The sequence below is a fragment of the Ahaetulla prasina genome, chromosome 6 (assembly GCF_028640845.1).
Source record: "Ahaetulla prasina isolate Xishuangbanna chromosome 6, ASM2864084v1, whole genome shotgun sequence".
Lineage (NCBI taxonomy): Eukaryota > Metazoa > Chordata > Lepidosauria > Squamata > Colubridae > Ahaetulla > Ahaetulla prasina.
Window position 1 is genome coordinate 2,571,094 of NC_080544.1, and position 21,128 is coordinate 2,592,221.

The 21,128-nt window shown below is 44.4% G+C and overlaps 1 protein-coding gene across 9 annotated transcripts in view; it reads right to left on the bottom strand.

The window, feature by feature from the left end:
• Positions 1–21,128, bottom strand: part of SHLD2 (shieldin complex subunit 2) — a 60,176-nt gene that overhangs the window by 11,785 nt on the left and 27,263 nt on the right. For all 9 annotated transcript variants that reach the window (XM_058187184.1, XM_058187187.1, XM_058187186.1 and 6 more), the window contains 3 exons: positions 4,779–6,943; positions 4,270–4,377; positions 308–502 (listed from right to left, as the gene is read on the bottom strand). In XM_058187184.1, coding sequence (XP_058043167.1) covers positions 308–502; positions 4,270–4,377; positions 4,779–6,219 — 1,744 coding nt within the window. In that variant the 5' untranslated portion in view covers positions 6,220–6,943. The remainder of the gene's footprint in view (positions 1–307; positions 503–4,269; positions 4,378–4,778; positions 6,944–21,128) is intronic.

Sequence of the window (21,128 nt, forward strand, 5' to 3'; positions counted from 1 at the left end):
AAGAGATAGAAATAAGAGAAGGGGGGATATTAGTGTATACACTTCTATATAATAAAATAAAAGCAATAACAAGAGAAAACATGGAAATAATTGAATAATAATAGACTGCAACTTAATATAAATGTGTATTATTATTACAAATATATAAGTTGATTGAATGTAATAACTATGATTAATTCTACTATTTTATTCGTATTAGAATGCATGACACCCAGGTGCCACTGTTCACACATTGATATATTTGTAAAAAAAATAAAAAAACTTGGGGGAAAAAAAAAGAAGTTCTTGGATTGGATACTCAGCTCACCTATCAGCACTGTGATGTTGATGATCCTCAACACTGCATGCACCAAAGTATCTGGTTTGAGCCGATTTAGAAGGACGCAGGAAACGTTATCCAGGCTCTGCCTTTGCCTTGGAGGGAGAGCTTGGAGAGGGCCGTGCTTTGCAGAAACATAGGTCAGCAAATCCTGGAGAAGATGACTGTCTACTATATGGGAGGCTTGGGAAAATAAAAGAGATTATAATGGATCTCACCTTTGGCTATGGAGGTTGCGTATATTTCTTCTGTTGGCGGTTCTACCACCAAGAATTAACAGCAAGTGGAATTAGCCTTAGACATAAGGCTGATATGATTTTATTAAACAAGGATAACAGATACCATGTTTCCCTGAAAATAAGCCCTCCCCTGAAATAAGCCCTCCCCCAAAAAATTTAACTGCATGCGCAGCTGGTCCCTGCGATTTCCTCTGGTTAGGGTTAGGGAGACAGAGATGGAAATCAGGTAAGACGGCAAGAGGAGCCCTGGCTTGCTCCACAAGGGGCCTCTGGTGGCTCAACAGACTAAGTCTGTTATTAACAGCAGCTGCTTGCAATTACTGCAAGTTCAAGTCCCACCAGGCCCAAGGTTGACTCAGCCTTCCATCCTTTATAAGGTAGGTAAAATGAGGACCCAGATTGTTGGGGGCAATAAAAGTTGACTTTGTATATAATATACAAATGGATGAAGACTATTGCTTAACACAATGTAAGCCGCCCTGAGTCTTCGGAGAAGGGCGGGATATAAATTCAAATAAAAACAACAACAACAAAAAGCAACAAAAAACAACAACATGTCCCCAAATAATATCTCGAAAATAAGGCCAAGTGCTTATTTTCAAAACAATATAAGAGAGGGTCTTATTTTTGGGGAAACACGGTATTATTTTAAGCAATACGAACAGCAAGGGAATATCATCCGTTTCCTGCTTGAGCGGGGGAAATCTCCAAGGTCCCTTCCAACTCTGTTATTATGAAATTTCCATAGACTTCCCCTGCTTACTATCGACAGTAGAAGCGGACATTCAGGTTTCCATCCATGGAGTTTGATTTGGCCATTAAAAGAGAGATTAAACCTTTAGTCCTTTCAATAGGGAGGGACAACTGCATTCCATTAGTTATCCTGTTCTGAACTTGATATAAGCTTAGGGCTTTCTCTACTTCATCTATCGAGTCCTTGACAAACTAGACTTCTACGTCTTATCCGTTCTACCTGTCTTTTCTAATCTTTTAGTTTGTAGTTTTGATCGTGAAAGCACTCATTATTACAGATTTGAAGGGACCTGAGTACACAGGCCCATGATGGCAAACCTATGGCGTGCCAGAAGTGGCACGCAGAGCCATCTCTCCGAGCATGCGAGCTGTCATCCGTTGCTGTTCCGGTGTCCGGCGTGTTGGCCAACTGGTCTTCATGTACATGGGAGTTCTGGAAACTGGAAGAGCAGCTGCCCAGGGAGCATGTGTGCGCCGGGAAGATGATCTTCTGGTTTCTGATGCACGCATGTGTACCAGGTGGCTGCTCTTTTGGTTTCTGGCATGCAAATGTGTGCTGGCCAGCTAGTCTTCGCGTGTGCATGTGCACCAGAAACCGGAAGACCAGGTGGCCAGTCTGGTGGCCACATGTGCGGCTGAAAACCAGATCATATTCCCGGCGTGCGCATGCACTCCAGGCGGCTGCTCTTCCGGTTTCTGGCATGTGCGCATGCACTCCTGTTTTGGCACTCAGTGTTGAAAAGGTTCGTCAACACTGACATAGGCCCTGTTCTAGTCCTTTTCAATAAGCAGAAGGCCGACCCCCATATCCATTTCCTCAACAGAAAGAATGATCAACCACTGACCAGGCTAAGAGGCTGGATTAAGCTAGTGGGATGAACAGCAGATAAAAACCAGCTTTTATTGAGCCCTAGATACATCTCTCCATTAACAAATCCAAAGGTTAAGACTGCTTTTAACCTTCAAATATTCCGTCCATTATAGGTAGTCCTCAACTTACGACCACAATCAAGCCCAACATTTCTGCGGCTAAACAAGATGGTTGTGAGTTTTGCCCCCTTTAAGATCTTTCTCGCCATCGTTGTTAACTGAAACCACTGCAGCTGTTAAATCAAGTATCACGGTTGTTAAGTGAAACTGGCTTCCCCATGGACTTTGCTTGTCGTAAAGTCACAAAAGTGACCACATGACTCCGGCATATATACTGGCTGCCAAGTGTCTGAATTTTGTTCATCTGACGAGGGGGATGCTGCTATGATCGTAAGTGTGAAAAATGGTCATGAGGTAATTTTCTCTGTGCTGTTGGAACTTTTGAGCAGTCACTAAAGGAATAAACCATATGAAGAATGGCTGCATGTTTTGGGTCTGGCTGGTGTAAAGAAAACAATTAGTGGTGATATGATAGCAGTATTTCAGTATTTGAGGGGCTACCACAAAGCTGACACTGAGCTGACACTCAGCTGTACTTTTCCACCCCGGGCCACCCCAATGAAGTTGTTGAAGTGCTGTCCCGGTGTTTGGATGCCGTATGGGTCTGGATGGGGAGAAACAGGCTCAAGCTTAATCCCTCCAAGACGGAGTGGCTGTGGATGCCGGCATCCCGATTCAGTCAGCTGCAGCTGCGGCTGACTGTTGGAGGCGAGTTACTGGCCCCAAAGGATAGGGTGCGCAACTTAGGCGTCCTCCTGGATGATCGGCTGTCGTTTGAAGATCATTTGACGGCCGTCTCCAGGAGGGCCTTCCACCAGGTTCGCCTGGTTCGGCAGTTGCGCCCCTTTCTTGATCGAGATGCCTTGTGCACAGTCACTCATGCGCTCGTTACCTCTCGCTTGGATTATTGTAATGCTCTCTACATGGGGCTCCCCTTGAAGTGCACTCGGGGGCTTCAGCTAGTCCAGAATGTAGCTGCGCGGGTGATAGAGGGAGCTACGCGTAGCTCCCACGTAACACCGCTCCTGCGCAGACTGCACTGGCTACCTGTGGCCTTTCGAGTGCACTTTAAAGTGTTGGTTATGACCTTTAAAGCGCTCCATGGCTTAGGGCCTGGGTACTTACGGGACCGCCTGCTGTTACCACATGCCTCCCACCGACCCGTACGCTCTCACAGAGAGGGACTTCTCAGGGTGCTGTCCGCCAAACAATGTCGGCTGGCGGCCCCCAGGGGAAGAGCCTTCTCTGTGGGGGCTCCCACACTCTGGAACGAGCTTCCCCTGGGTTTACGCCAAATACCTGACCTTCGGACTTTCCGTCGCGAACTGAAGACACATCTTTTCATTCGCGCGGGGCTGGCTTGAATTGAATTTTATTAATTTTAAATTTTAAATTTTTATTAATTAATTTTAAATGGGGTTTTTTAGTCTTGTATATTTTAACCTATCAGGCTAATTTTAAAATAAGTTTTTTAATCTGCTTTTTAAATTGTATATTGTATTATCTGTTTTATTTTTGCCTGTACACCGCCCTGAGTCCTTTGGGAGAAGGGCGGTATAAAAATCAAATAAATAATAAATAATAATAATAAAGAAGAGGATCAAATTATTCTCCAAAGCACCAGAGGGCAGGACAAGAAATAATGGTTGGAAACTAATCAAGGAGAGAAGCAACCTGGAATTAAGGAGAAACTTCCTAACAGTGAGGACAATTAACCAGTGGAACATCTTGCCTTCAGAAATCATGGGTGCTCCTTCACTGGGGGTTTTTAAGAAGAGACCAGACAGTCACTTACCTGAAATAATATAGGTTTTCCTGCTTGAGCAGGGGGCTGGACTAGAAGACCTCCAAGGTCCCTTCCAGCTCTATTCTATTCTAACTTCTAAATTCTGTCCATCATTTATTTAACTGACTTGGAAAAATATATTTCTATTAATAAAAGCTGCAAGCAGTTAATGGCTTGATGAGTAGGGAGCATCAGATAGTGATGAGACAAGATTCATCTGCTTGGAGTTTGTCAATCCTCACCTTCCTTCGCATTAATAGCTGAACAGCTTCCAAGATTGACCAGTTTGGTCATAAAAGTTGATTGCAGCATCATTTCTCCAACCCAACGGTTCTCACAAACAACGACATCTGCAGGAAAAAGGCAAAGGAGATCCATCAATGGAAAATGAACTTGCCTTGGTGCCATTTGGTTTTGGGGCGTGTAACTCGTTTTGTTCCCCATTGTCCATGCCAGGGGTCTCCAACCTTGACAACTTTAAGACTTGAGGACTTCAACTCCCAGAATTCTGGGAGTTGAAGTCCACAAGTCTTAAAGTTGTCAAGGTTGGAGACCCCTGGTCCATGCAGTTATTGGAATATTTTTATTATGCATTTTTTTTTAAAAAAAACCTGCACTTATAAAAGAGTTTCCAGGTCATGTTTAGAGTTTATGGAAGATTATGGCTTGGGTTTTATTTAAACAGCATAATAATTGGGAAAACTAATCATATATTCCCTCTTACAATTGGAAATGTGTTTAACAGACTCACCTGTGAAGAGTACGATGTCTCCAGGAAAGACGGTAAGTGATAAAAATGCTGCTGCTCTCCACAACACAACCTTCTGTCTCACTTCTGACTGATCGGTAACGACAACTGTGGCTAAGGGGACTTTGCAGGATGCGGTACTTCCCGCCTTGATTTCTTTGATGTGAGAAGGATGCAGCACTACAACCAAGACAGAGAACTTCCGGCTTTTCTCAACACAATCCTTAAGCAGTGACAGTGGCTTCTGAGCTTTCTCAATTCCTGAGGTCGTGGTTTTTCCAGTTTTTTTAACTGGGCGAAGAGGAGAACACACTAATTTGATTCTTTTGGATAGCTGCTGATCTCTAAAAGTAAAGCAAGAAGTCATCACATTATCATCAGTTGCTTGAGGTCTTTCAGCATGGTGCTCTTCTGGAGAATGTAACTGCCTTTTTTGTTGGGGTTTAAGGTCCTGTCCTTCGTTGTTAACAGGTGAAGATAGAAGACTACCTTTTTTGAAATCTGAATTATCTTGACTTGAATTATCTGAGTCAAAGAGTTGAATGGAACACTCAGAGTTGTCTTCACAGTTTGTGTTAACTTTCTTAGCAGCCACATCACCACCTTCATTTGATTTAAGTAGAGGTTCTCCATCTGCTGTGTCTTCCCTACAAGGTAGGGCCAGTTCTACTCCTTCCCCTGCTATAGGTTTATTTTGCATTTCATTCTGTCCTACAGCATATTGTCCTGAACAGAGAGCTACTTGGCTTAAAGTAAGAATACTAAAGAATTCATTGTCTGTTGATAGGTCAAGATTTGAAGGTGCATCTAGCAGGTTGTCGGGTTTCGATTCATCTGCTTTTTGTGAACATGTTTTCAGATACGGACTCAGGAGTAGATTTTCACCCTGAGGTTCAGATTTAAGATAAGATGGGTTGTGATTAACTACAATACAATTTTTAAAGTCCTTCATCTCAAAAACCAAAGGCGAAGAATCAAGATGGTTATCTATGATACAACTAGCATTTCCTTTGGTATAATCCTTTTTGCTTTGTTGACATACATGGTGTTTTTTCTGGTTCCCTCTGCTTATATCACTGCAGACAGAAGAACCACCATCAGGTGACTCACCCAGGGCCTCCTTTTTATGGCTGAAGGATTTGACACATCCAACAGATGTTGCACAATCGGTCATAAAGGCATTAACCAAGCCACCTCTTTTTTCAACGTTTACTGGGAAGTGATCTTTGGAATTGACAACCAAAACTGCATCATTTGCGATCTCATACTCAAGAGGCCTGAAGTTTGTGCTACAAAGATTAAAAGTGTCATTGGTAAATGAAAGGTGCAATTCTCTCCATGGTTTCTCATTAGGCGAAGAACCATTCTCTTCTTTGGGGTTGTTTGAAGTAGTTGAAAGAATGGGTGCACCAAAGAACATATGAATTTGAGGTCTTCTGGTCATTTTGTTTTCCTTGCAGGATTTGGATTATGGGGAAAATGTATAATGTGATATACACAACAGTTCATTTTATAAATAGTGCCTAAAATATAATCTTTACTCATTCATAGATTTTCAAACAATTCATTCAAGGATTGTGGTGCTAAACTGTCATAAAATATTCAAGAAACAAATTCCATCCATGAAGTTTTGGAGAAATGCACAATAATAAAAATTCATAAAAATACTCAAAATTGATTTCATCAATAGATTAAAAACATTGAATTTATAGTCCTCTTGGAGTTCATATTCTCTGTATTTCAAAATTAATTTTATTTTATACTTTATATTTTGAAAATCTTAGAGAGTACAATGGTCATTCTACCTTTTGATTCTTTAATTTACTGTCAAAAACTCCTCCTAAAACATTGACCTCCATCAATATAGACAAAGAAAAGGGACACAATGTATACACTAAATTGTTGTTTTTAAAAATGGTAAAATATCCAGTGTTGTTCAATACCACGAAATGAAAAAGTCAAAGAAGAAAATTTCCAAATTTTCTTTGTTGAAATGAGATAGACCATTTTTCACCTTACTAGAATCTTCAAGCTTTGTGTTACGTTACCAAGCCCAAAAAGTTGATTTCTTGCATCAGCAATTTTTGACTATTATGGCAAAATATACTTTGGTGCAGCTTGGGAGTCAGGAATCCAATATCTCTGGTAGAAATCTCAGAGGTTTTGTTCTATTGGAAAGAATTGAAAAACATACAAAAAGCCGATTAAGCATTTTAATAACAATCTCCAGTTGTCTTCCAAAATAGGAGATCTTTCCCAATATAGGCAAAAATGTTGAATGTTGATGCTTATCTGACCATTAGAGGTCACCATGTCCTCAGAAACCTCCATGAGATGATGCGTACATATTTTTTTATACTTAATCGAGTTGTAACGTTGCAGAAAATAACAGCATCATCCAACCATAATGAAGAACTTGATTGCTTATCTCTAGTTTCAGGAGTTAAATACAAAGCTTATATTTCCAATGAAAAGCACGAAGATATAAGTCTTCTGAAGGTAATTTGAATCATAATTATTATTTCAAGCAAAATGTCCTGAACTTTGGATATCAGAAACACATTTTTTTTCATTCTGCTTTTTTAAACAGAGTTTATAAAATATAAAAAGTAAAAAAAATGGGGAAAAAAGATTTCCAGAAATAATGGCATTTTTTTTAAGGTTCACACTATACAACTGCATACGAATAAGAAAACAATTAAGGATTTCCAGTAGGCCTTTCTTAAAACTGCTTATAGGAGGGATGTCAAACTCGATTTTACTGAGGGCCACATCAGGATTGTATTTGACCTCGTGGGGGGTGCAGAGGGGCCATTGTCAGCTCAACGTTACTCGTGTCGGGGGCGCCTGTGGTGGCTCGAGCACTCTGCCAACAAAAACAGGCTCCCAAGCTCCGTTTTTGGCTGCAACCATCTCCTGCAACCCTCTCCAAACCTCTGTTTTCGCTGGCAGAGGCACTGCGGGTTGGTCCTTCGCTGTTTCTAGGGCAGCCCCGTGGCCAGATCTAAGTACCTCACGGGCCGGATTCGGTCCCAGGCCTTGAGTTTGACATCCCTGGCTTATAGTCATTAAATAAATGTAGCCGAAAAAGATGAAGAGAGCAATGCTGGGAACTGTTGTTTACATGGGGAAACCCCAGAGCCAGCTTACGCTACTTCTGTAACCATTTTAAGCTTCGGTAAAGTATACTCTTGGCAAAACAAATCGCCAGGAGTCTTTCTTTCCTAGACGACTGAGTGGGACAGTTGACAACTGATCCCTAGACCCAAAGATGCTTTTCCAAAAGGCAATTGGACTTTTCTTGGGTTGTTTTTTTTCCTTCGAAAATATTTCGCTTCTCATCCAAGAAGCTTCTTTCATTCTGAACTGAAGTAGCTCTTTGGATGAGAAGCCAAACTTTTTCAAGGAAAATAACAAGTCCAGCTACCTTTTGGAAAAGCACCGTTGGCTCAGCCATGACCTGGATGAGGGAGAATCTCCATAGACACGATACCTAGAATATTTTATTAATACAGTATACAGGAAGTACAGTAATAAGGTAGAAGAGATAAGAACAAAGACCATCTGGTGGCAACATTGGTAAGTTACAAGCCATCTCAGACAAAATTCTAAAAACCTCCTTCCCTCTCCTATTTTTTTTCCTATACATTTTATTGAGATTATCATACTATAACATGAAAATGAAAATAAAGATAGTAGGAAAGCAAGGAATGGAAAGAAAAGAAAAAGAAAGGTGTAAGATAACAGGGAAGAAAAATAAAGGTATTGACTTCCAACTTTTTTCATCGCAGTAAAGTATAATATGAAATCACTACAAACATTTGTAGATTACCGAACCAAATAAACCAAGAATGGAATTAACAGATGAGAATTCAAGGATCAAGTAAAGGAAAAAAAAAAAAGAGAAACTCTTAAGTTCAATGAAGAATAGTTTCAACTAACAATTTTAATGCTTAAATATTTAAATAAAATCTGTAGGAGTTAAATTGGTTTGATTGAGCTCAAACATGTTTATTCTGTATTATAATCCTGGGAAAATTCCATAAACAGTTGCGTATCAGGTGTAGCCAATCACAGATTAAAGGTTATGCTATGTTTAACAAGAGACATGAGGAAATGTTAGGCAGTGATCTACTATCAGCAAGATGGAATTTGCTATCTGTTGGGAGAGTTCAAAAGTAAAAAAAGGAATAACAAAAGTAAATATCTCAGGCAAAAATAAAAATGAAATTCCACTTCATTCTCATTTGTAGATAAACTACATTTACTAGGACAAAGGGGATATTTTATTTTAGATTTGTAACTTCATGTTTTCAAAATTTCAGAATGCTCAGTTAGTACGTACGTACATTATGTATGTATGTATGTATGTATGTATGTATGTATGTATGTATGCATGCATGTATTTATTTATTGGAACTGCTGGAAATCTTGAGATTGCTCAACAAAACACTCTTGGAAGATTACTTGAAGGAGAACACATTAAGCAAAAAGGCAACAAAATGAAAATCATGGCCTTCTATTTCGTATCTCTGTCAATTGTTTTCTGGGACCGGTTCCAGAATCTGTAGACTCGCTTCTGCAGGGCCCTTGAAGCAGATCTGACATCACCTGCTGCTACTTTTAGGTGGACATTTATGTTGCCCTAGACCGGGGTCGGCAACCTTAAGCACTCAAAGGGCCACAAAGGTCCTAACCGGAAGCCCCTCATTGAATTCTGGAGCTGACCAGAAGACTGGTTTCCCCCACCATAGAGTCTCCTCCTAGCGTGGCATCCTTTTTCCTCTACCTGTCCTAACTGAAGGTCATAGCAATTGTGGAGCTGACCGGCAACAGGGAGTTGCAGCAGAGGGATAAAAGAGCCACATGCGGCTCCAGAGCTGCGGGTTGCTGACCCCTGCCCTAGACCCAGGAAAAAAATTGGGCCTTCTATGGGTCTGCACCTACAAGGTAGAACCCTCTTGGCTGGTGAAAATCCCCCACTGAACTTATTAAAGTTGTTTAACATAGAATAGCAAGCTTGGAAGGAACCTTGGAGATCTTCTACTCCAATCTCCTGCTCAAGAAGCAAACCGTATCCCATTGTGGACAAATGGCTGTCCAATCTCTTCTTAAAAACCTCCAGGGATGGAGTATCCACAACTTCTGGAGGGAAACCGTTCCACTGATCTCCATTCCCCCCCTTTCCTTGCCAGGCGAGGAGTGACTGGGAAGGGAGGGCAAGGGGTGGGGACAGCCACTGGTGGGTTCAGCCAACAGGAAGCTACAGCAGGGGGAAGAAACAGCCTGGGGTTCCCGCCAACTGTTGCTTTGGCCCGCTTGCACTGCCACACACCCCCTTGCACCATTATCTCATTCCAGCCCGCGAGGGCTATGCTGCAAAGTTACAAATTGCCCGAACCTCCCTAAACAGTGGAGATTTACAGCCGCACCATGAACTGCCTGGCCAGTCCCATCTTCCAGAGCTCTACTCACAGGACTGGCCATTGCTTATCCGGGAGCAGCTCCTCCACCCGGGTGCGCCGCAGACCACCAATTTTCTCATGGACCAAAGTTACAAATTGCCTGAACCTCCCTCAACAGTGGAGATTTACAGCCCCACCATGAGCTGCCTCGCCAGTCCCATCTTCCAGAGCTCTACTCACAGGACTGGCCATTGCTTATCCGGGAGCAGCTCCTCCACCCGGGTGCGCCGCAGACCACCAATTTTCTCATGGACCAAAGTTACAAATTGCCTGAACCTCCCTCAACAGTGGAAATTTACAGCCCCACCATGAGCTGCCTGGCCAGTCCCATCTTCCAGAGCTCTACTCACAGGACTGGCCATTGCTTATCCGGGAGCAGCTCCTCCACCCGGGTGCGCCGCAGACCACCAATTTTCTCATGGACCAAAGTTACAAATTGCCTGAACCTCCCTCAACAGTGGAGATTTACAGCCCCACCATGAGCTGCCTCGCCAGTCCCATCTTCCAGAGCTCTACTCACAGGACTGGCCATTGCTTATCCGGGAGCAGCTCCTCCACCCGGTGCGCCAGACCACCAATTTTCTCATGGACCAAAGTTACAAATTGCCTGAACCTCCCTCAACAGTGGAAATTTACAGCCCCACCATGAGCTGCCTGGCCAGTCCCATCTTCCAGAGCTCTACTCACAGGACTGGCCATTGCTTATCCGGGAGCAGCTCCTCCACCCGGGTGCGCCGCAGACCACCAATTTTCTCATGGACCAAAGTTACAAATTGCCTGAACCTCCCTCAACAGTGGAAATTTACAGCCCCACCATGAGCTGCCTGGCCAGTCCCATCTTCCAGAGCTCTACTCACAGGACTGGCCATTGCTTATCCGGGAGCAGCTCCTCCACCCGGGTGCGCCGCAGACCACCAATTTTCTCATGGACCAAAGTTACAAATTGCCTGAACCTCCCTCAACAGTGGAAATTTACAGCCCCACCATGAGCTGCCTGGCCAGTCCCATCTTCCAGAGCTCTACTCACAGGACTGGCCATTGCTTATCCGGGAGCAGCTCCTCCACCCGGGTGCGCCGCAGACCACCAATTTTCTCATGGACCAAAGTTACAAATTGCCTGAACCTCCCTCAACAGTGGAAATTTACAGCCCCACCATGAGCTGCCTGGCCAGTCCCATCTTCCAGAGCTCTACTCACAGGACTGGCCATTGCTTATCCGGGAGCAGCTCCTCCACCCGGGTGCGCCGCAGACCACCAATTTTCTCATGGACCACCTGTTGGTGACCACTGTTCTAGATGATAGTTATCATGTCATTCCTAGTCCTCTTCGTTAGACAATCACTAGTTTTCCAAACTGTTCACTGTACAGGCATGTTGTTCTTTTGAACTACTTTTATTGACTGACCTTTATTGGTTATTACCATTATGAATGATGATAAGTCATGAACTGAATAGGCAGTGATGGCTAAACCTTTTCCGGACCGAGTGCCCAAAGTACGTGTGAACCCCCAAAATGCAATGTGCACATGGCCCCTGTGCATGCACCCTGTCCCACACATGTGTGGCAGAGACTTGACGACTAGCTGGCTGGCGGGAGGCGCATGCGTGGAGGAGCTGAACTGGGGCAACGGCTTGCGTGCCCACAGAGAGGGTGCTGCTTGCCACCTGTGGCATGCGTGCCATACGTTTGCCATCACGGTATAAGGCAACTAGATGAATTAAGTCATTAAGTCTCTCCCAACTCAGGGCCTGGGGGAAGCCAAGCCAAATTTGGAAGTGAGAAGGCTGTTCCGTAGGAGAGGCATAGTGAAAGAAAAGACATATCTTCTGAGACCTGTCAAATAACCCTTCTTGAGTAACAAAAGCCAATCATGGCCACCTTGCCAGATATTATCACACTGCTGTTTTGTGTGAATGCTGATTATATTCCAGATAGCATTTATCTCTGATCCCTGTAAACAAACAGGATGACTAAGTCAAAGTGGCAGATTTTAGCTCTGGTCTTCTACATGAAGAACACCATCATTTTAAATTTTCTATTCCTAGACCTGAGGGGAAATGACCAAATACAATTTCTCAGATTTAGCACAAATTTGTCCCTGGACAGACCATCACTAAGCCAAGAACAAGGCTGAACAAGGATTGCAGAATTACCAGTAACTCTAATAACCACTCCCCCTTCTGTTTAGAATATTTATTAGAAAGAAAAGAAGGGAAGAAAGAAAATAGGGTTTGGTCCACTGTCCAACTCTGCAACTTCAAAAGAGCTTTGAAGATCATGAGAGTTAAAAGTCAAATTTGAGGATATCATTCACCAGCATTTCTTTCTTGAATTATAATTGTGGCCTGGACCCCCTCAAGATCCATAAAAAGCTTAACATCTTGGACAAGTTGGTTGTCATTTAATTTTTTTTATTCATAAATGGAGCAACTAGAAACTCAGAAACAGAAATAATTGAACTCCCTCACAAATTCAAACTATTCCTGTTATTTATATCCCCCTTCCCCTCATTCCAAAGACAGGCCTCCTGAAGCTGGCTTACAAGTAACATCAATAAAGCCACTCTATGAATAATATGAAATAAAAAACGTGAGCAGCATTTCCCCTAGAACAGGGGTCCCCAAACCTTGGTCTGTGGACCGGCACCAGACCGCAGCATGCCAGAAACTGGGCCGTACAAACAAGGGAAGCCCCATCCACGGGATGCAGGCAGCACAGGAGACCACGCCCCCTCTGGTCCATAGAAAAACCTCTCTCCACAAAACCGGTCCCTGGTGCCCAAATGTTTGGGGGCCATTTCTCTAGAACAGGGGTCTCCAACCTTGCTAACTTTAAGACTTGTGGACTTCAACTCCCAGAATTCCTCAGCCAGCAAATTCTGGGATTGAAGTCCAGAAGTCTTAAAGTTGCCAAGGTTGGAGACCCCTGCTCTAGAAGACCCAGATGCCAGACCAAGTGCAGCCATTTTGAACTTAAACTTCCCTTCTCCTGGTTTAAAAAATCAGAATTTTGAAAGAATATAATTTATTTTTATCTCTCCAAGTGTCCTTTGATAAAAAGCTCTCCCAACAACTGTGTGACTTTCACTCCACCTGCAAACTTGACCTGCAACCTCTCAAAAATCTGAAATTAATCTCATTCTTTGACAGCACATTTTACTGAAGGTCTCAGTATCTCTTTAGGTTCATAAAGTTGATGGTGGAGCAGAAAATGTGCCCAAACTCTACTCCCAGTAAACTCAGAGGAGGAAGAGGAGGAGGAGGAGGAGGAGGAGGAGGAGAATGAGTCCTGAAATATTCTTTTGCTTTGCAAACAGCAGACAGACCAGAACAATGTTGGGTGAACCAGGCCATGAGAGACCATAGTTGGGGTCCTTATGGCCAGACTATATGAAGAAAGGGGAGAAAATAGGAGGCGCTTGTTCCCCTTGCAGAAGGATGGGCAACTAGAAACAGCAGAATAGAGATTACCCATATCACTTCTATGCAGTTCTTCAACTGCATAATAATAGAATAGAATTTTTTATTGGCCAAGTGTGATTGGACACACAAGGAATTTGTCTTGGTGCATATGCTCTCAGTGTACATAAAAGAAAAGATACGTTCATCAAGGTACAACATTTACAACACAATTGATGATCAATATATCAATATAAATCATAAGGATTGCCAGCAACAAGTTATAGTCATACAGTCATAAGTGGAAGGAGATTGGTGATGGGAGCTATGAAACGATTAATAGTAGTGCAGATTCAGTAAATAGTCTGACAGTGTTGAGGGAATTATTTGTTTAGCAGAGTGATGGCCTTCGGGAAAAAACTGTTCTTGTGTCTAGTTGTTCTGGTGTGCAGTGCTCTATAGCGTCGTTTTGAGGGTAGGAGTTGAAACAGTTTATGTCCAGGATGCGAGGGATCTGCAAATATTTTCACTGCCCTCTTCTTGATTCGTGCAGTATACAGGTCCTCAATGGAAGGCAAGTTGGTAGCAATTATTTTTTCTGCAGTTCTAATTATCCTCTGAAGTCTGTGTCAAAATTAGTACTACTGTGTTTCCCTGAAAATAAGACATCCCCTGATAATAAGCCCAATTGGGCTTTTGAGCACATGCGCTAAAATAAGCCCTCCCTGAAAATCTTTAAACGCATGTCTAGCTGGTCCCTGCCATTTCCTCTGGTTAGGGTTAGGGAGACAGAGCTGGAAATCAGGTAAGATGGCAAGAGGAGCCCCGGCTTGTTCCACGTGCCCCAAAATAATAAGCTCTCCCCAAAAATAAGGCCAAGCGCTTATTTCGGGTTTCAAAAAAATCTAAGACAGAAACTTATTTTCGGGGAAACACAGTATGATTTCTGACTATTCTATAAGACTAAACTTATTGCTAAGCCTACTTCAAACTATTTTTTTTTAGTTTGAAGTATTTATTTATTTATTATTTATTTATTTAATTAAACTTTTATACCGCCCTTCTCCCGAAGGACTCAGGGCGGTGTACAGCCTTCATTAAAACAATTAATATACATATTAAAATAGCAATTAAAAAGCTTATTCAATAAAAGGCCGAAATTAAAATCGTCCAATTGACCATGTAAAATACCCAGTAAAATTACAATTAAAAAATTTAAAATTTAGAATTTAAAAATCAGGCCAGTCCCGCTTGGATAAACAAATAAGTTTTCAATTCACGGCGAAAGGTCCGAAGGTCAGGTAGTTGGCGCAAACCGGGGGGAAGTTCGTTCCAGAGGGTAGGTGCTCCAACAGAGAAGGCCCTTCCCCTGGGGGCCGCCAGCCGACATTGCTTGGCAGACGGCACCCTGAGAAGACCCTCTCTGTGAGAGCGTACGGGTCGGTGGGAGGCATGTGGAAACAGCAGGCGGTCCCGTAAGTACCCGGGCCCTAAGCCATGGAGCGCTTTGAAGGTGGTAACCAAAACCTTGAAGCGCACCCGGAAGACCACAGGTAGCCAGTGCAGACTGCGCAGGAGTGGTGTTACCCGGGAGCAACGTGGTGCTCCCTCAATCACCCGCGCAGCTGCATTCTGGACTAACTGAAGTCTCTGAGTACACTTCAGGGGTAGCCCCATGTAGAGAGCATTGCAATAATCCAGGCGAGAAGTGACGAGAGCATGAGTGACCGTGCATAAGGCATCCCGGTCAAGAAAGGGGCGCAACTGGCGGACCAGGCGAACCTGGTAAAAAGCTCTCCTGGAGACGGCCGTCAAATGATCTTCAAACGACAGCCGTCCATCCAGGAGAACGCCCAAGTTGCGCACCCTTTCCGTTGGGGCCAGTGACTCGCCCCCAACAGTCAGCCGCGGTTGCAGCTGACTGTACGGGGATGCCGGCATCCACAGCCACTCCGTCTTGGATGGATTGAGTCTGAGTCTGCTTTTCCCCATCCAGACCCGTACGGCCTCCAAACAACGGGACAGCACTTCGACAGCTTCGCTGGGGTGGCCTGGGGTGGAGAAGTACAGCTGAGTATCATCAGCGTACAGATGATAGCTCACCCCAAAGCCACTGATGATCTCACCCAACAGCTTCATGTAGATGTTGAACAGGAGAGGCGAGAGAATCGACCCCTGCGGCACCCCACAAGTGAGGCGCCTCGCGGCCGATCTCTGCCCCCCTGTCAACACCGTCTGCGACTGGTCGGAGAGGTAGGAGGAGAACCACCGATAAACGGTGCCTCCCACTCCCAACCCCTCCAACCGGCGCAGCAGGATACCATGGTCGATGGTATCAAAAGCCGATGAAAGATCCAACAGGACCAGGGCAGAGGAGCAACCCCTATCCCTCCAGAGGTCATCCACCAACGCGACCAAAGCTGTCTCCGTGCTATACCCGGGCCGGAAGCCAGACTGGAACGGGTCTAGATAGACAGCTTCCTCCAGGTACTGAGGGAACTGCTGTGCCACCACACTCTCTACAACCTTTGCCACAAAGCAAAGGTTGGAGACTGGATGATAATTACCCAAAATAGCTGAGTCCAGGGAAGGCTTCTTGAGGAGGGGTCTCACCACCGCCTCTTTCAAGGCGGCAGGAAAGACCCCCTCCATCAAAGAAGCATTTATAATACCCCGGAGCCAGCCTCATGTCACATCCTGAGTGGCCAGCACCAGCCAGGAGGGGCACGGGTCCAGTAAACATGTAGTGGCATGCAGCCTCCCCAGCAACCTGTCCACGTCCTCGGGAGCCACAGAATCAAACTCATCCCAAACAACATCAACAAGACGCGTCTCAAATGTTGTACCTTGGTGAACGTATCTTTTCTTTTATGTACACTGAGAGCATATGCACCAAGACAAATTCCTTGTGTGTCCAATCACACTTGGCCAATAAAATTCTATTCTATTCTATTCTCAGTCATCTCATCCGGATCATCGCAATCTTGGTCCAAGCTATCCCAAAGCTGAGCGATTTTATCGTATAGATAACTGCTAAACTCCTCGGCAGGTCCCTGCAAGGGGTCATCCCATCCCCCCTGGTGAAGGAGGGAACGGGTCACCCGAAACAGGGCAGCCGGGCGGTTATCTGCCGACGCAATGAGGGAGGAGGCGTAAGAACGCCTCGCCACCCTCAGTGCCACTAGGTAGGTCTTTGAAAAAGACCTAACTAGTGTCCGATCAGCTTCGGAGCGGCTGGACCTCCAGACACTCTCTAGGCGTCTTCTCCGGCGTTTCATCTCTCTCAGCTCCTCAGAGAACCAAGGAGCTAATTGAGATCTGCGCCGGGTCAGAGGCCGCAAAGGCACGACACGGTCCAAAGCCCCAGCCGCGGCCTGTTCCCAGGCCGCCACTAGTTCTTCGATCGTGCCGTGGGCAAGATCTTCAGGAAACGGCCCAAGCTCCGTCCAGAACCTCTCAGGGCATTGGTTCCGTCTCCCTGCGGTGGTGAGTAGCGGTCTGAAAGTCTAGGCGGAGGAGAAAATGATCTGACCATGACACCAATATCGTCACTAAATCTCTTACTACCAGATCATTAAACCACTGTCCAGAGATATAAATCAGGTCCAGCGCGGATCCCCCCGTGTGAGTAGGGCCATCCGTTACTTGAATCAGGTCCAAGGCCATCATGGAAGCCTGGAACTCCTGAACCACTGTTGACGACAAGCCGGCCGATGGCAAGTTGAAATCACCCATGACCAAAAGTCTGGGGATCTCAACAGCCACCCCGGCAAGCACCTCCAGCAGCTCAGGCAGGGCTGTAGTCACGTAGCAAGGAGCCAGGTACGCGATCAACAGACCCATCTGATTCTTATGGCCCCACTTCACAAGAAGGGATTCACAGCCGGCTATCTGAGGAACAGTGGTCTCTCTCAGCTCCAGACCCTCTTTCATTACAACCGCCACCCCTCCACCCCTACCCTGGGCCCTCGGTTGATGGAATGCTCAGAAACCTGGAGGGCACAGTTCAACTATAAGTTTAGTCTTGCAAAGGAAGGCGTTGGAACAATTGTATGCTCTGGCCCTATTTGGCCTCCAGCTCCCAATCATGTGTGGCCAAAAAAAAGGTGGTCTCTAACCTGGTTTGATCACTATACTTAGGAAGCCTCCATCCTCCAGTGGAGGCTTGATGGCTTTGCTGCTGTGAGCCAAAAAGGACAAGGGTTGAGCGAGCACACTGCAGCACTGGTCAAACAATTTGCTCAAGTTCTTAGATAAAATCAAGCGAAAGAAATCTGGATAATTGCAGCTATGAGAGGCCTAACCTGGGTTTCATCACATACATCCTTGTTGGTCATTTCATCCCTAGACAGGGATTATTTGCCTAGTCACTTCTATAGACCGCAATACATAGAGTACTCTTGGATAAAGAGTAGGCTGAAGGTCAAAGTAGACATGCAACAGAGAGTAGCCAGAGAAGGCCACCTTTCATACAAAGGGCTGACCAGTACAGATGATCCACCACCATCAATCCAAAAGCCCAGTTGACTTCTGGGGGATTTTATTGATGATCTAATCAACTAATATCCTGCCTTTCTACTCAAGTCTAACCTGGCAAGATTGGTTCAGTGAACCCCAAAAATATTTTTGACCATAAATATGCCATATGGCATGGCTGGCGAAAGTTAGTTATCCTTCTTCCTTCTTCTTCCTCCTCCCCCTCCTTTCCTTCTGCTCCTCCTCCTCCTCCTGTTTTTTGGTTCTTATTGCCAGTGTAGCCTATAGTCCTGGCATGTCTTGGGGTGCTGGAGTCTTCCATTAATTCCAGTTAAATCTACCCCTACTTTGGTTTTTAGACTAAGCTACAGCCAGTTAGGTACTACCACCTGTTGAGTCCCCTTGGTTCAACGTTTCTGCATCTCCCTGGGGGCTTAATGGCCACCTGAAATTCTAGTTACATTTTGATCGTGCAATACAGTTTTTTAAAAAATAGTTAATGTTACTGAATGGGGGAAAAATATCTGCCACTCACATGTCCTGGTTGGAAGTGAAAAGGCACATTTCCATTAGCACAGTTAATTATTACACCATTTCTCAATATGTTCCGTATATGGGCAGCCAATAGAACATTACCTCTTTATCTGTAAAGTGGTCAGAGTCTTATAGATGGGTCAATGATCTATTAAAATCCAACTAGTTGCATCAGCAGCTTTTGAGCTTTGCTAGGAACCGCAACCAATTGTTGAAACTGCTCTTACCACACTATTTGAACACATGAAAGCAAGGAAGAGACTGAGAGAAAAAAAAGTACTTGCACAAGCATGTTAATAAGATGAAGGATTTGTACGTGCAACTCTTGATCATCTGCTATGGTTTGGGCAATACTGTTCCGTATGTTTTGTACGAGGGCTGTACTTGTTTTGAAAATGGTTTTGGACACAAGTTTTGGAATATGTTCAGACACACACCATGGAACAGCTCTTTAAAGTGGGCAGGTCTCCCCCCCCCCCAGGTTTCTTGAAAAGATAAAGGCCAGTCTGCGCACTCTTCCCATTCCAGATCCATTCTTAGGAATCCTTTCTGAAACATACCCAGCCCTACAGGATTTATACAGCCAAGTCTTAATATTGTAGGATTCAATGCAGTTCAAGGAATATGCAAAAAGAGGAGGTGATCAAAGAACACGAGGCAGACCCAGAAGAAGTTGGAGAGACCACATCAAAGACACCCTACAACCGTGATAGTGAACCTATGGCACGTGTGTCAAGGTGGCACGCGGAGTCATATCTATGGGCATGTGAGTGTTGCCCTAGCTCAGCTCCAAAGCGCACGTGTGAGCCAGCCAGCTGATTTTCGGGCCTTCTGGGCCCACCAGAAGTCAGGAAACGGCAGTTTCCAGCCTCCGCAGGGCCTCTTGGGGGGCGGGGAGAAGGCTGTTTTCACCCTCACCAGGCTCCAAGAAAGCCTTTGGAGCCTGGGGAGGGCAAAAACAGGCCTATTGGCCCCACTGGTAACCTTTTTGCCCTTGTGTGCCAAAAGCAGGGGGGAGCACGGGGGGGTGTGGGGTTGTGCGTGCATGCGTGGGGCACGGGGGGGGGGACATTGAATTATGGGTGTGGGCACGTGTGCACGCAACCCCCCCCCCCCGGGCTGCCTCCACTTTTGGCACATGATGGCAAAAAGGTTAGCCATCACTGCCCTACAACAACATCAATTAACAATGGATGAAGCTGGCAAAAGAGCAAGATCCTCTGGTGGCGCAACAGGCTAATGCAGCCTATTATTAACAGCAACTGCTTGCAATATTGCAGGTTCAAGTCCCATCAGGCCTAAGGTTGACTCAGCCTTCCATCCTTTATAAGGTAGGTAAAATGAGGACCCAGATTGTTGGGGGCAATAAGTTGACTTTGTATATAATATACAAATGGATGAAGACTATTGCTTGACATAGTGTAAGCCGCCCTGAGTCTTCGGAGAAGGGCGGGATATAAATGCAAAAAAAAAAAAAAAAAAAGAGCCAGAACTCTGCATCTGAGGAGGAAGAGGAGGAGGAGGAGGAAGAAGAGGAGGAGGAGGAGGAGGAGGAGGACTTAATGCAACATTTATTGTTCTGCAACTATGATTCCAGATCACTTCTCTCAATGGCCTGGATTACACCTTAAACAACTGTAAACTATATTTTACCAACCGTAGAGCCAGGTTCACACATTGTAATTATTCAGAATTACAGAATTCGCACTGTAACTTAGCGCCAGGGATGTTAGTGTTAGTGCCAGCTGGTGTTACTATTCAGGAAGAATAGAGTTAGGTTTGAAATGGGCAGGTTACCACAAGCTACTGTAAAATTGCAGCTATCTCGAAATCAAGTTAATTGTTATTTCTTAGAAAAAACAGATAAGGATAGGCATCAAATTAGATAACTATGTATGCTGAACACCTGGGTACCGTGAAAATAATAATGAAGACTTGGGTCACCTTGGCTATCAAGTGGGCAGGTATAGCTAAAATACAGCTGGGATATTCCAGTTTCTGACTGAAAAAATCAGCAAGGGGCAGATTTTATAGGCTAACAAGCCATTTTATGAGATGTTCTAGGTTATCAATAACGTGCAGCTCACGCAGCCAAAATTTAACAGGCAAAAGTACAAAGTGCATTTTTTAAATCAAGCTTGCGTTGCAACTGCATCATTATTCAAGTTTAATTTTTCGGTTTGGTGTTGCATAAAAAATGCTACAAAAGGGAATTCACATAATAAGCTGGTAAATCCTTAGGGTATTTGCTCAGGTATACTGTGCTTTTCTATGGAATATATTTGGGCCAGTTTCATTTGATTGCATTTTAAAGTTGTTTATCTGGTTTAAATGACAACAAAACTGAATCTTCAGAAAAACTTGGGACAAGATCTTAGATCAAAGGAAGAACTGTTTTAAAAGAAATTCTGAGGTTCGGTTCCTGACATTTTCTACATAATTTCCCATGTCTGTTAACTTTAACTGGATGAAACAGTGC